The sequence below is a fragment of the Aotus nancymaae genome, unplaced genomic scaffold, assembly GCF_030222135.1.
Source record: "Aotus nancymaae isolate 86718 unplaced genomic scaffold, 86718_ANA_hifiasm-v0.15.2.pri h1tg000018l, whole genome shotgun sequence".
NCBI classification, from domain to species: Eukaryota; Metazoa; Chordata; class Mammalia; order Primates; family Aotidae; genus Aotus; species Aotus nancymaae.
The window spans coordinates 8,579,487-8,595,500 of NW_026988430.1; the positions used below are offsets into that span (position 1 = coordinate 8,579,487).

The 16,014-nt window shown below is 45.8% G+C and overlaps 1 protein-coding gene across 4 annotated transcripts in view; it reads right to left on the reverse strand.

Annotated features, from left to right (window-relative positions):
• The window catches only part of SHMT1 (serine hydroxymethyltransferase 1), a 41,455-nt gene that overhangs the window by 19,561 nt on the left and 5,880 nt on the right, over window positions 1-16,014 (reverse strand). For all 4 annotated transcript variants that reach the window (XM_012438772.3, XM_021674773.2, XM_012438775.3 and 1 more), the window contains 4 exons: window positions 12,410-12,524; window positions 10,112-10,257; window positions 1,452-1,567; window positions 930-1,090 (listed from right to left, as the gene is read on the reverse strand). In XM_012438772.3, the coding sequence (XP_012294195.1) occupies window positions 930-1,090; window positions 1,452-1,567; window positions 10,112-10,257; window positions 12,410-12,505 (519 nt within the window). In that variant the 5' untranslated portion in view covers window positions 12,506-12,524. The remainder of the gene's footprint in view (window positions 1-929; window positions 1,091-1,451; window positions 1,568-10,111; window positions 10,258-12,409; window positions 12,525-16,014) is intronic.

Genomic DNA, 16,014 nt, shown 5'->3' on the forward strand with positions numbered 1-16,014 from the left:
TAGCAGTGTGGCAATGGGGTGTACGTCTGAGCTGTACAGGTGTTCCTCAATTTACATAATGGGCTTATGTCCCGATAAACTCATCACTAAGCTGAAAATATCGTAAAGTCAAAAATGCATGTAATACACCTAACCTATGGAACATCACAACCTAGCCTGGCCTACCTTAAACATGCTCAGAACACTTGCGGTACCCTACACTGGGCAAAATAGTCAAACACAAAGCTTATTTTATAATAGTGTTGACTATCTCATGTAATCCACTGAATACTGTACTGAAAGTGAAAAGCAGAATGGCTGTATGGGGGCCTGAAGCTCAGCTGCTGAACTCACGCCACTTTTGCACTATCCCAAAGTTGAAAGTCCTAAATCAGACCACTGTCTGCTCCTCTGGAGCCACTACACACAGGCAGGGGCTGGTCCTAACGTGGCCAAGGAGGACTGTGGCTGTGGATGGCACGGAGCTGCTGGTGTTGGCTGGAGCTGAAGACGTTGCCACGCCTGTAGCTACTGCATCCTTGTGCTGCTGCTGGCCCACGGGGACTCCAAGCAGAAATGTCACCAGGCGAGGGCAGAGCTGTGGACGTGGTGGCTGTTGCTGGGTCCAGCTGTAGCTGACCTGGCTGCTGTTCCCCAGGGTTGTTCCCACAGCCCCAGCAGTTCCCAGCAGTTGTCACTGCCCTGTTGCATCTGAACTCTCCTCAGTAGTTGCCTCCCTCACTGGTTTCCCTGTGGCCTCAGCTCAGACCCTTGTTTCTCCATCCCAGCTGACCCAGCAGGTCCTGAAAGCCTGAAGAGTCCCCATGGCAGGGAAATGAAAAATGGTGCAAGGTGGGGACTTCCTGTAGTGCCACATAAACAAAACTTATCCCTACAGGCACAGCCAAGCATCAGGGGTTTCCCAAGGAAAGGAAAGCTATGGAGCTTACCTTATAGGGCATAGATTCAAAGAAGATGGACGTGGCGGAGATTTTCTTCTTGTCTGTCATGAACCCGTGGGTCAGGTGGCCGCCATCCGGCAGGTCCAGGCCCATGATGCGCCCATGGGGTTCCACCAGGGCAGTGTACACAGCGAAGTTTGCAGGGGAGCCTGAAACGAGTAGACCAGAGGAGACATGATTATTTCTAACCTAGGTATCAAGGGGCATCCGGGACCTTGGCCACTAAGCCTTCACCCAGGAGTGGCAGGAACAGGCTTCATGCCTTCCCTGAGCTCTGGGAGGTGCCCCTGCACCACCAGCCTTGAGAAGGGAAGTTCAGAGAGAGGACACTGCCTAGGAGCGGGTGCAGAGCTGGGAGTGGGAGGGCAATGCAGAGGGATGCATGTACCCAGGAAGGCTTGGCTTATCTTTAATTTATGGTAGTCCTTCTTAGGACTCCTCTTGGTGCATGTGAGCCCTGGGGGATGCACATGAAGGGACTGCACCAGTCCAACTGGATGAGACAATCACCTGAGTAGGGCTGGACGTTGACTCCCCAGCACTGTGGGTCCAGCTTATAGGCCTGGAGGGCTCGCGTCTGACAGAGGGTCTCCAGCTCATCAATAAACTCAGTCCCGCCATAGTATCTGTGGGAGGAGAGCAGGAGACTTAGATCCACTCAGACCCAGGAACTCTGTGTTTCACAGAGGCCAAAGCAGCTTAGAGGTGGGACAGTGAAACTAAAGTGGAGGGAAGTAATGAAAAGCGCTTGTTAACATGCAGATGCTGAAGCCAGCATGATCAAGTGTTCCACCAATGCCTCTAGAATCTAGACTCAGGAGACCAAACCAGCTGTGCAACTTGGAGCAGTATCTCATCTATAAAAAGAGGGGGTTTGGCCGGGCGTGGTGGCTCACGCCTGTAATCCCAGCACTTTGGGAGGCCGAGGCGGGTGGATCACGAGGTCAAGAGATCGAGACCATCCTGGTCAACATGGTGAAACCCCATCTCTACTAAAAATACAAAAAATTAGCTGGGCATGGTGGCGCGTGCCTGTAATCCCAGCTACTCAGGAGGCTGAGGCAGGAGAATTGCCTGAACCCAGGAGGCGGAGGTTGCGGTGAGCTGAGATCGCACCACTGCACTCCAGCCCAGGTAACGAGAGCGAAACTCCATCTCAAATAAAAAAGGGGGGGGATTTGGTCGGGCAAGGTGGCTCACGCCTATAATCCCAGCACTTTGGGGAGCTAAGGCAGGAGCATGGCTTGAGCCCAGGAGTTCGAGACCAGCCTGGGCAACATAGCGATACCCCCACCTCTACAAAAAATTTGAAAAATTCACCAGGTATGGTGGTGTTGTGTCCACAGTCCCAGCTACTAAAGAGCCTGAGGAGGGAGGATTCATTTGGGCCCAGGAGGTAAAGGCTGCAGTGAGCTGTGATCACACCACTGCATTCCAGCCTGGGTGACAGTCCAGAGTGAGACCCTGCCTCAAAGAAAAAAAAAAAGGGAAAGAAATCCTATCATATGCTATTAATACAACAGGGATGAGCCTAAGGACATTATGCTAAGTGAAACAAACCAGTCACCAAAAGACAAACCCTGTATGATTCAACTTTTATGAGGTCCCTAAAGTAGTCAAGCTCATAGAGGCAGAAAGTAGAATGGTGGCTGCCAGGGGATGGGGGACCAAGGACTGGAGAGTTTGTTTGTTTTTGACTTTTTGCATTTCTAATGAAATGTTATTTTCCATTTAATAATTGTGTATCAAAATTTATCATATATTTATGCTTATTATCTATTATTTCTTATATTGATAATATCTCAAGTACTAAAAATTACTGGGTTCAAGCCAGTAATTTTTAACTCTTAGACCCTGTGATCACTTCCTGCCTCAGGCTCCTGAGGAGTTGGGACTACAGACCCATGTGTACCACACCCAACTATTTTTTTTTTTTTTGAGATGGAGTCTCACTGTCTCCCAGGCTGGAGTGCAGTGGTGTGATCTCAGCTCACTGCAACCTCTGCCTCTCAGGTTGAAGTGATTCTTCTGCCTCAACCTCCCAAGTAGCTGGAATTATAGGTGCATGCCACCATGCCTGGCTAATTTTTTGTATTTTTAGTAGAGACAGGGTTTCACTGTGTTAGCCAGGATGGTCTTGATCTCCTGACCTCATGATCTGCTGGCCCCAGCCTCCCAAAGTGCTGGGATTACAGGCGTGAACCACCTCACCCAGCTCACACCCAACTATATTTTACTTTTTTGCAGAGACAGGGTCTCCCTATGTTGTCCAGGCTGGTCTCGAACTCCTTACCTCAGTCTCTCAAAATGTTAGGATTACAGGTGTGAGCCATTGTAGGCTGTCACAAAAAACTTAAAAATTAAAATGTAAATGTATTTTTTAATTGTGGTTAAAAAAATGTAACATAAAATTTCCCACCTTAACGATTTTTACACGCAAAATTCAATAATGGTAAGTATTACTTCACTTACTTACAATGGAGTTATGTCCCAATAAACTCATACTCTTCCTAAGTTGAAAATACCCTAAGATGGAAACACATTTAACACACCTAACCTACTGAACACCATCCCAGCCTACCTTAAAGGTGCTCAGAACACTTAACATTCATCTACAGTTAAGAAAATCATCTAACACAAAGCCTATTTTATAACAAAGTGTTAAATATCTTATGTAATTAATACTGTATTGAAAGTAAAAAATAGGGCCAGGTGTGGTGGCTCATGGCTGCAATCTTAGCACTTTGGGAGGCTGAGGTGGGCAGATCACCTGAGGTTAGGAGTTTAAGACCAGCCTGGCCAACATGGCAAAACCCTGTCTCTACTAAAAGTACAAAAATTAGCCAGGCATGGTGGTGACTGCCTGTTCTCCCAACAACTCAGGAGGCTCAGGAGGGAGAATTGCTTGAGCCCAGCAGGTAGAGGTTGCAGTGAGCCAAGACTGTGTCACTGCACTCCAGCTTGGGCAACAGAGTGAGACTCTGTCTCAAAAAAAAAAAAGTAAATAAATGAAAGTAAAAAGAATGGTTGTATGTTTTCTATTGAATGTATATTGCTTTTGAACCACTATAAAACTGAAAAAAAAATTATACATATAAGTATCATAAATTGGGGATCATCTGTATATGCAGATTGTTTTACAACAGATCTGCAGAACTTTTTCATTCTGAAACTGTAGCCAGGTGCGGTGGCTCATGCCTGTAATCCCAGCACTTTGGGAGGCCGAGGCGGGCAGATCACTTGAGGTCGGGAGTTCGAGACCAGCCTGACCAACATGGAGATACCCTGTCTCTATTAAAAACACAAAAATTAGCCATGTGTGGTGGTGCACACCTGTAATCCTAGCTACACAGGAGGCTGAGGCAGGAGAATCACTTGAACCCGGGAGGTGGAGGTTGCAGTGAGCTGAGATCGCCTAGGCTGGGTACAATCTCAGCTCATTGCAGCCTCCACCTCCCGGGTTCAAGTGATTCTCTTGTCTCAGCCTCCCAAGCAGCTGAGACTACAGGTGCATGCCACAATGCCTGGCTAATTTTTTATATTTTTAGTAGAGATGGGGCTTCACCATGTTACCTGGGCTGGTCTTGAACTCCTGAGCTAAGACAATATGCACACCTCAGCCTCCCAAAGTGCTAGGATTACAGGCATGAGCCACCACGCCCGGCCCTAATGTGATATTTTAACATATGTATACACTGTGAGACGATTAAATCAAGCTAATTAACATATCCATCATCTCATATAATTTTTTTCTGAGATGGAGTCTCCCTCTGTTGCCCTGGCTGGAGTGAAGTGGTACAATCTTGGCTCACTGCAACCTCCGCCTCTTGAGTTTAAGCAATCTTCCCACCTCAGCCTCCCAAGTAGCTGGGATTACAGGTGTGTACCACGATGTCCGGTTAATTTTTGTATTTTTAGTAGAGACAGTGTTTCACCATGTTGACCAGACCAGTCTCAAACTCCTGGTCTCAAGTGGTCTGCCCACTCAGCCTCCCAAAATGCTGGGATTACAGGCGTAAGCCACTGTGCCTGGCCCTCATATATGTATTTTTTAATATGAGAACATTTAAAAATCTATTCTCAGAAAATTTCAAGTATACATTATAGTCACCATGATGTACACAATAGATCTCCAGGACTTGCTCATCTTGTCTAACTGAAACTTTGTACCCTCTGACCAACATCTCCCAGTTCCCTGCCAGCGACTCCTGCTCCAGTCCCTGGTAACCACTATTCTACTCTCTGCTTCTGAGTTCAACTTTTAAAATTCCACATAAGCAAGATCACGCACTATTTGTCTTTTTGTGTCTGGCTTATTTCACTTAGCACAATGTCCTCCAGGTTCATCTATGTTGTCACAAAATGACAAAATTTCCTTCTTTTTGAATAATATTCATTTATACTGAATAGTATTCCATTGTACATATATGCTCCATGTTTACTTTATCCATTTATCCATCTGTGGACACTTAGTTTGATTCCATATCTTGGCTACTGTGAATAAGGCTGCATTGAACACGGGAATGCAGATATCTCTTTGAAATACTGGCTTCATTTACTTTGGATATATACCCAGAAGTGGGATTGCAGGATGAAATGGCAATTCAATTAATTTTCTGAAGAACTTCCATACTGTTTCTCATAATGGCTGTACTAATTAATTTACATTCCCACCAATGGTGTACAAGAGTTCCCTTTTCTCTACATCATCACCAACACAAATGTGATGTGATATCTCATTGTGCTTTTAATTTGCATTTCCCTGATGACTACTGATGTCGAGCATTATTCATATACCTGTTGCATGTCTATGAATGCCTTCTGAGAAAGGTCTATACAGTTCCTTTGCCCATTTTATAAGCCAGTTATTTGATTTCTTGCTATAGTTTTTTTTGTCTAGTTTTTGTTTTTCTGAGATGGAGTCTTGCTCTGTCGCCCAGGCTCAAGTGCAATGGTGTGATCTCAGCTCACTGCAGCCTCTGCCTCCCGGGTTCAAGTGATTCTCCTGCCTCAGCCTCCCGAATAGCTGGGATTATAGGCACCTGCCACCACACCCAGCTAATTTTTGTATTTTCAGTAGAGATGGGGTTTCACCATGTTGGCCAGTCTGGTCTTGAACTCCTGACCGCAGGTGATCCACCTGCCTCAGCCTCCCAAAGTGCTGGGATTACAGGCGTGAGCTACTGCATCTGGCCATCTTGCTATAGTTTTTTTGAGTTCCCTATGTATTTTGGATATTAACCCTGTATCAGATTTATGATTTACAAATATTTTCTTCCTATTCTGTAGGTTATCTCTTCATTCTGGAGTTTCCTTTGCTTTGAAGAAGGTTTTTAGTTTGATGTAATCCCACTTATCTATTTTTACTTTTGGAGTCAACTCCTAAGAATTTCCTGCATTTTTTTTTAATACCAGCCATCCTAACAGAGGAGAGGTGATATCTCATTTTGATGTGCATTTTCTCTAATGATTAGATAAGATGTTGACCTTTTTTTTCTTTTTTTGTGAGAGTCTTGCTCTGTAGCCCAGGCTGGAGTGCAATGGTGCGATCTCAACTCACTGTGGCCTCCGCCTCCTGGGTTTGAGAGATTCTCTTGCCTCAGCCTCCTGAGTAGCTGGGACTAATGCCCCCATGCCTGGCGAATTTTTGTATTTTTAGGAGAGATGGGATTTCACTGTGTTGGCCAAAGTGCTACGATTTGGGAGCCATTTTTAAATGTGCTAGGATCTGGCCAAAGTGCTCCCAAGTGCTAGCACTTTGGGAGCCAAAGTGCTAGGATTATAGGCATGAGTCACTGCATTCAGCCAAGCAGTTTTCATATGCTGATTAGCAGAAGTTATTATTTAACGGGTACAGTTTCATTTCTGCAAGATAAAAAAGTTCTGGAGATGGGTGGTGGTGATGGTTACATAAGAATGTGAATACACACGACGTCACTGAGCTGTACACTTCAAAATAGTTAAAATAGGCTGGGCATAGTGGTTGGTTCATGTCTGTAATACCAGCACTTTGGGGAGCAAAGGTGGGAAGATCACTCGAACCCAGCAGTTCCAGGCTGCAGTGAGCTATGACTGTCCTACTGCACTCTAGCTTGGGCAACAGAGCAAGACCCAGTCTCAAGACAAAAAAGGTTGAAATTGCCAGCCTGGCCAACACGGTGAAACCCCATCTCCACTAAAAATATAAAAATTAGCCGGACATGGTGGGACACACCTGTAATCCCAGCTACTCGGGAGGCACAAGAATTGCTTGAATCTGGGAGGCAGAGGCTGCAGTGAGCCAAGATAGCGCCACTGCACTGCAGCCTAGGCAACAAGAGCAAAACTCCATCTCAAAAAAAAGATAGAGAAAGAAACTGCACCCTATATTTTATGTACATTTTTATTTTACCACAATTGGAGGGAGTTTCTTTATTAAATTGTACATTTTAAATGGGTGAACTGTACAGCCCATGATACATTTCAAAACTGTTGAAAAAAATTTTTTTAGGCCAGGAATGGTGTCACCTCATCACTTTTGGAGGCCAAGGCAGACAGATCACTTGAGGTCAGGAGTTCAAGACCAGCCTGGCCAACATGGTGAAACTCCATCTCTACTAAAAATACAAAAAAATGAGCAGGCATAGTGGCACATGTCTGTAGTCCCAGCTACTTCAGAGACAGTGGGAGGATGGCTTGAGCCTGGAAGGTGGAAGTCGCAGTGAGTCAAGATTGCACCACTGCACTTCAGTCTGGACAACAGAGCAAGACTCCGTATAAAAAAATGAGCAGGCATGGTGGCACACTTCTGTAGTCAGAGCTGCTCAGGAGGCTGAGGCAGGAGAATCACTTGAACCTGGGAGGTAGAGGTTGCAGTGAGCCAAGATTGTGTCATTGCACTCCAGCCTGGGTGTCGCAGTGAGACTCAAAAAAAAAAAAAAAAAAAAACTTTTTTTTTTTTAGTAGAGACAGAGTTTCACCACGTTGGTCACGATGGTGTCGATCTCCTGACCTTGTGATCTGTCCGCCTTGGCCTCCCAAAGTGCTGGGATTACAGGTGTGAGCCACTGCTCCTGGCCTAAAAAAATTTTTTTTAAATAACTACATGCAATGGCTCCTGTCTGTAATCCCTGAGATTTGGAAGGCTGAGGTGGGAGAATTGCTTAAGGCCAGGAGTTCAAGACCAGCTGGGCAACATAGTGAGTTCTCAGCTCTATAAAAAAATTTTAAAATGAGCTAAGTGTGGTGGCTGGCATCTCTAGTCCTAGCTACTCTGGTGGCTGAGGCGGGAGAATTACTTGAGCCTAGGAGTTTGAGATTGCAGTGAGCTTTGATCATACCACTGCACTTTAGCTGGGGCAACAGAGTGAGCCGCTGTCTCTAAAAAAAAAATAAATAGGCCAGGCCGGGCACAGTGGCTCATGACTGTAATCCCAGCACTTTGGGAAGCAGAGGTGGGCGGATCACATGAGGTTGGGGATTTGAGACCAGCCTGACCAACATGTAGAAACCCCATCTCTACTAAAAATACAACATTAGCCGGGCATGGTGATGCATGCTTGTGGTCCCAACTACTTTGGAGGCTGATTAGGAGAATTGCTTGAACCAGGGAGGCGGAGGTTGCAGTGAGCCGAGATCACGCCATAGCACCCTAGCCTGGGCAACAAGAGCGAAACTCCATCTCAATCAATCAATCAATAAGCCCAGCTGTGGTAGCTCATGCCTATAATCCCAGCACTTTGGGAGGCTGAGGCAGACAGATCACAAGGTCAAGAGTCAAGATCATCCTGGCCAACATGATGAAACCCCATCTTTACTAAAAATACAAAAAATTAGCCAGGCATGGTGGCATATGCCTGTAGTCCCAGCTACTCGGGAGGCTGAGGCAGGAGAATTGCTTGAACCTGGGAGGCAGAGGTTGCCGTGAGCCGAGATTGCAGCTCCAGCCTGGTGACAGAGTGAGCCACCATGCCCAGTCCCCATCTTAAAAATGTAGAAAACATCACCCGTTGCCCAATACATTGCTGTGAGAATCCAATGAAATATTAGTTGTGAAAAAACCTGGTGTGAGCTGGGTACAGTGGCTCACAGCTGTAATCCCAGTACTCTAGGAGGCTGAGGCGGGTGGATCGCTTGAGCTCAGGAGTTGGAGATAAGCCTGGGCAACATGGTGAAATTCTGTCTCTTCAAAAAACTGGCTGAGTGTGGTGGTGTATGCCTGTAGTCCCAGCTACTCAGGAGGCTGAGGTGGGAGGAAGGCTTGAGTCCAATAGGACAAGGCTACAGTGAACCTTGATCACACCACTGCACTTCAGTCTAGACAAAAGACAGACCATGTCTCGAAACAAAACAAAGAAAGAAAGAAAACACCTGATGTTAACAAAATACCTTAGCCTGGATTTGAAAGAAGAAAAAGATAAAAAAGGAAAAAGAAAGGACAGAGTGAAAGAAAGAAAACACATGGTGAATTCTTCAAGGCACAATGCAAAAGTTATTCACAGTAGGAGAAAGACAATGCCTTCGACTTGATTCTGTCTTCTATATAGAGCTTCAGGGGCATCTCAGGACAGAATGGCAATTCATTCTCCAAGGGTGACCTTTCTGTTTCCTTTGGGACAAAAATGCACAAATTTGCAAATACCATGTCTAATTCTGTAATTTATTTTCTTTGCCTGAAGATGACTGTAAAAAACAAAAATGAATATAACACTGTAATTTTGAAGGTGAAAGAGACAACTGAAAGCCAGTGCATGTGTAAATCCAACATTTATAATGCAGAAACAGCTTCCAGTATTCCAGATTCAGCCTCCACCTCCACACCATTTCCAATACAGACTGGATGACTCACATGACAACAGCCATCTTCTGCAACATCCCTTGGATGACACTGACCTTTTCTAGACAGAGGCCACATGCCCTCCAGTGGCTCAGTCCTCCTTACAAACTGGCCTATTAGTCTAGAAAGCCCCCAAAGGACTGTGAAATGTGCCCCTGGGTATACTTGCACTGAGCTCTTCAGTGTTACCACATGCTGGGAATAAAACAGTTATGTCAGAGAGCGGGCGTGGAACAGAAATCCCACAGCTGGGAAAGTTGCTGTTGTCTGAAATTTCCAAATTGTTTAGATCCTAGGCGGATTCAGTACTCCCTATCACTGTGTCAGAATCAGGCCTCTGAAAAGATTCACATACCTCTGGCCCGGGTACCCCTCAGAGTATTTGTTATTTAAGCAAGAGCCTAGGGCCTCCAAAACTGCTCGGCTGGCAAAATTCTCTGAGGCAATCAGCTCCAATCCAACCCTCTGCCGGTTACTCTCCTTCTTAATGATGTTGTAAACCTTATGAGAAGAAAACAGATGCTTGATATTTGGAAATTTTAGTTTAAAATTTTGCTCTGATCCAAATTACAACCTCCTGAATGGAAAAGACACGCTTTCACATTAATACTGTACCCTCAGAAGCTGACTGTGACACAAATAACAACATCGAGGACTCTCATAACAATTAAGGAATAGAACGAATCCTCCTCAAAGGTTTACTATCTGGGAAATCACTAAACAATGAGTCAAGAAAAACAAAATGATTTAAGAGAAAATTGTGTTTCAGTGTCCCACCTAATTTTTAACACCACAGTCTTGTTATTTTTATCCCTACATTTCACCAAGTTTCCCCCTCCCTAAACCTTATTCCTCGTTCCTCTTCCTTAAAAGATGCTTCAGGTCAGGTGTGGTGGCTCACACCTGTAATCTCAGCACTTCAGGAGACTAAGACAGGTTAATTGCCTGAGCCCAGGAGTTCAAGATCAGCCTGGGCAACATGGTAAAATCCCGTCTCCACCAAAACCACAAAAAATTAGCCAGCTGTGGTGGCATGCGCTTGTAGTCCCAGCAACTCAGGAGGCCAAGGCGGAAGGATCACTTGAGCCCAGGGGACGGAGGCAACAGTGAGCTGAGGTAAGATCACACCACTGCACTCCAGCCTGAGGGACAGAGTGAGATCCTGTCTCAAAAAAAGAAAAGATGTTTTAGCCGGGCGCGGTGGCTCACGCCTGTAATCCCAGCACTTTGGGAGGCCGAGGCGGGTGGATCACGAGGTCAACAGATCGAGACCATCCTGGTCAACATGGTGAAACCCCGTCTCTACTAAAAATACAAAAAATTAGCTGGGCACGGTGGTGTGTGCCTGTAATCCCAGCTACACAGGAGGCTGAGGCAGGAGAATTGCCAGAACCCAGGAGGCGAAGGTTGCGGTGAGCCGAGATTGCGCCATTGCACACCAGCCTGGGTAACAACAGCGAAACTCCATCTCAAAAAAAAAAAAAAAAAAAGAGAAGATGTTTTAGCAAATTCATGGAGACAGAAAGCAGATAAGTGGTCGAACAGGGTTGGGGAGCTTGGGGTGACTGCTAATGGGTTCAAGGTTTCTTTTTGGGGAGGATAAAAATGTTTTAAAATTTACTATGAATATTCTAAAACCCACTAAATTATATGGTAAATCAATGATATCTCAATAAAGCTTTTATAAAAACAAATAGTACAGGCACGGTAGCTCACACCTGTAATCCTAGCACTTTGGGAGGCTGAGGCAGGCGGATCGCCAGAGGTCAGGGGTTCAAGACCAGCCTGGCAAACATGGTGAAACCCTGTCTCTACTAAAACTACAAAAATTATCTGGGCATGTTGGCACGCGCCTGTAATCCCAGCTACTCGGGAGGCTTAGGCAGGAGAGTCTCTTGAACCCTGGAAGTGGAGGTTGCAGTGAGCTGAGATCACACCACTGCACTCTAGCCTGGGCAACAGAGCAAGACTCTAACTCAAAAATAAATAAATAAATAAATAAATAAATAAAATTAAAATTAAAAACAAATAAGGCTGGGTGCGGTGGCTCATGCCTGCAATCCGAGCATTTTGGGAGGCTGAGGTGGGCATATCACCTGAGGTCAGGAGTTCGAGACCAGCCTGGTCAACATGGCCAAACCCCATCTCTACTAAAAATACAAAAATTAGCCAGACATGGTGGCAGGTGCCTGTAATCCCAGATACTCGGAAGGCTGAGGCTGGAGAATACCTTGAACCCGGGAGGTGGAGGTTGCAGTCAGCTGAGATCATGCCATTGCACCCCAGCCTGGGCAATAAGAGTGAAACTCTGTCTCAAGAAAAAAACAAAAAACAAAAAACAAATAAAGGTGCTTCCAGATGTCTAGATGGATCTATATTCCCTGTGAACTGTAAGGAAAGGGTCAGCTGTCTGTGATCTCTCTTCTTCTCTTTCCTCCAGAGCACCCTGCACAGCGCTCCACACTTGGTAGAAACCCAGCAATCTTTAAATTTACCCTCAAAGGATTTGTAGCCATTTTGTCTGCCACCACCTCTAAATCCAGCAGGATGATACTCATTCCAAGGCTGTCCCTAATTAACTTGTAATTAGAACTAGAGATTTAAATGAAGTCCTCCAACATAAAAACATCTGTAAAGACCCCACAAATCTCACCTCAACATCACTGTCTTTGAGGGACTGCGCCAGCATCTTGTCATGTGAGGACCACAGGTCAGCATCCCTGTGGGCTCCATTGACTGGCATCGCCATTGCACTGGTTCGAAGCTGCCTAAAAAATGGGAAAAACATTTGTAGCTTTCAGCATTAAATTAATTAATTTATATTTTTTTGAGACAGAGTCTCACTCTGTCACCCAGATTGGAGTGTAATGGCGTGATCCTGGCTCACTGCAACCTCTGCCTCCTGAGTTCAAGCAATTCTCCTGCCTCACTCAGTCTCTGAGTAGCTGCGTGTACACCAGGCGCATGCCACTATGCCCAGCTAATTTTTGTATTTTTCATAGAGACAGGGACGGAGTTTCACCATGTTGGTCAGGCTGGCCTCAAACTCCCGAGCTCAGTGATCTGCCTGCCTCAGCCTCCCAAAATGCTGGGATTACAGGTGTGAGCCACCACGCTCAGCCCAGCATTAAATTTACTCAAAGCTCAACACAACCTATTAGTTCTATGGAGTTGCTAAACTAACATTTTTTTTAGCCTTTCCCTCAAAATTGCTTGGTAAACACAAGCATACTCTATTGCAAAACCATCGGGTGGAACTTCTGGTTCCTTTCAGAACTGCTGACGTCAGCTCCTCTCCCTCAGAAATAAGAACTGACCCTCCCCCAACCTGCAGGGAGCCCAACTCCGCCTCCTCTTAGCCATTCTCATGGGTACAGGTTATCTCCCACAACTAAACTAAATTTCTTGAAGGTAAGGACTGAGTGGTACTTTTTAAAAAAATCTCCTGCAGTACCCAACACTGCTATACATGAAGAATATTTTCCAAATGACTGAACAGATGAATCCTTGACGTGAAACAATTCCACTGGCAGGGACTTGGCAGGCTCTCATAAAATAGTAAATATTCACTATTTAGCAACTTTTCAAAAGATTATCTGGGACACACAAGTTAATGATGAACGGGATACCGGCAGTTGGGATCATCTTTCCAGGATGACCAGCAGTAGTATTTTATAAATGATAATGTAAGTACAGCAAACAGCACCTATTCATTCTGTCTGGACACATTTCTCCAGGCTCCTGTAAATGGAAGTTTTGCTATAAAAAGAGCCTATACTAGGCATGGAATATAGAAGTGACCTCATTTTAATCCTAGCAATACTTTAATGTGTTAATTTCTTTCATATTTCAAGTAATGAAAATGAGGCTCAGGGCCAAGCGTGCAACTCACACCTGTAATCCCAGCACTTTGGGAGGCAATGTGGGAGGATGGCCAGAGGCCAAGACCAGCCTGGGCATGAAAGCAAGACCACATCGCTCCAAAAAAAAAAAAAAAAAAAAAGCTGGGCATGGTGGGATGGGCCTATAGTTCTAGCTACTGAGGCTAGGATTCTTAAAAACAAAACAAAACAAAAAAACAAAAGAACAAAAGAAAAATAAACAAAGTTAGAAAAGTAAAATAGCCCAGGGCTGCACAGCAAGTTAGCCACAGACGTAGGACTCCAAACTCCAAAGCACATGCTCTAAGTACTCCATAGAGTTCCTGTGAAGCTGTTAGTTAAAATAGCACTCGGAGGGCCAGGCGCCATGGCTCATGCCTATAATCCCAGCACTTTGGGAGGCTGAGACGGGCAGACCACCTGAGGTCGGGAGTTGAGACTAGACTGACCAACATAGAGAAACCCTATCTTTACTAAAAATACAAAATTAGCCGGGTGTGGTGGTGCATGCCTGTAATCCCAGCTACTCGGGAGGCTGAGGCAGGAGAATCACTTGAACCTGGGAGGTGGAGGTTACAGTGAGCCAAGATCGTGCCGTCACACTCCAGCCTGGGCAACAAGAGCAAAACTCCATCTAAAAAAAAACAACACATGGGCCCTATGTGGTGGCTCATGCCTGTAATTCCAGCACTTTGAGAAGCTAAGGCAGGAGGGTCACTTGAGCACAGGAGTGCAAGACCAGCCTGGGCAACATGGTGAAGCCCCATCTCTACAAAAAATACAAATTGGGGCTGGGTGCTGTGGCTCACTCCTGTTTTTCCAGCACTTTGGGAGGCTGAGGCTGGTGGATCATCTGAGGTCAGGAGTTTGAGACTACCCAGACCAACAAGCTGAAACTCCGTTACTAATAAAAATACAAAAATTAGCCAGGTGTGGTGGCAGGCACCTGTAGTTTCAGCTATTCGGGAGGCTGACACATGAGAATTACTTGAACCAGGGAGGTGGAGGCTGCAGTGAGCCGAGATCAAGCCGTTGCACTCCAGCCTGGACGACAGAATGACACTCCGTCTCAAAAACAAACAAACACAAACCAAATTATTAGCTGGGCGTGTTGGCATGCATCTGTAGTCTCAGCTATTCAGGAGGCTGAGGTGGGAGGATCACCTGAGCCTGAAAGCTAGATTGCAGTGAGCCATAATTGTGGCACTGCACTCCAGCCTGGGTGACAGAGTAAGATCCTGTGTTTAAAAAAAAAAAAAAAAAAAAAGGCACTTGCTTGAATATAAATCTTCCTAAAGAATTACAGGTTGGGCTGGGCGCGGCTTACGCCTGTAATCCCAGCACTTTGGGAGGCCAAGGCAGGCGGGCAGATCACGAGATCAGGAGACCAGCCTGGCCAATATGGTGAAACCCTGTCTCTACTAAAAATACAAAAATTAGCTAGGCATGGTGGTACACGCCTGCAATCCCAACTACTGGGGAGGTTGAGGCAGGAGAATCGCAGTAAGCCAAGATCATGCCACTATACTCCAGCCTGGGTGACAGAGCAAGGTTCCTTCTCAAAAAAAAAAAAAAAAAAATTACAGGTCACATTTGCCTGCGTATTTTTATGGAGTCATGCTCTGCAGCACAGGATAAAGTGTAGTGGTGCAATCCTGGCTCACTAGGGCCTCAACTTCCTGGGTTCAAGTGATCTCTCACCTTAGCTCACAAGCAGTCTCACTCTCTTGCCCAGGCTAGCGTGTAATGGCGAAATCTTGGCTCACTGCAGGAGGCTGAGGCAGGAGAATCACCTTCCAGGTTGCAGCAATTCTCCTGCCTCAGACTCCTGAATAGCTGGGATAACAGGCACACACCATCATGCCCAGCTAATTTTTTTTTGTATTTTTAGTAGAGATGGGGTTTCACCATGTTGGTCAGGTTGGTCTTAAACTCCTGACCTCAGGTGATCCACTTGCCTTGGTCTCCCAAAACTGTTGGGATTATAGGCAGGAGCCACCATGCCCCGCCAATTTTTTTGTTTTTTATAGAGATACAGTCTCATTATGTTATCCAGGCTGATCTCTAAACTCCTGGGCTCAAGCAACCCTCCTGCCCCAGCCTCCCAAAACGCTGGGATTACACACATGAGCCACTGCACCCAGCTCATGGTTTTATTTCTATCACAAAACTACATCCCATTAAAATACAGCTGACTGGTTGTCAGACATGGTGGCTCACGCCAGCAATCCCAGCACTTTGGGAGGCCAAGACAGGGACACCATCAGGAACCATCAGGCAGTGGTGCCACAAAACACAAGGCAGCGAGGTCTGGGCTACGGGCCCTGGAAGGCATCTACAGCCTTGGCTGGCCCATCTGCTCCTCCTGGGTGATAAA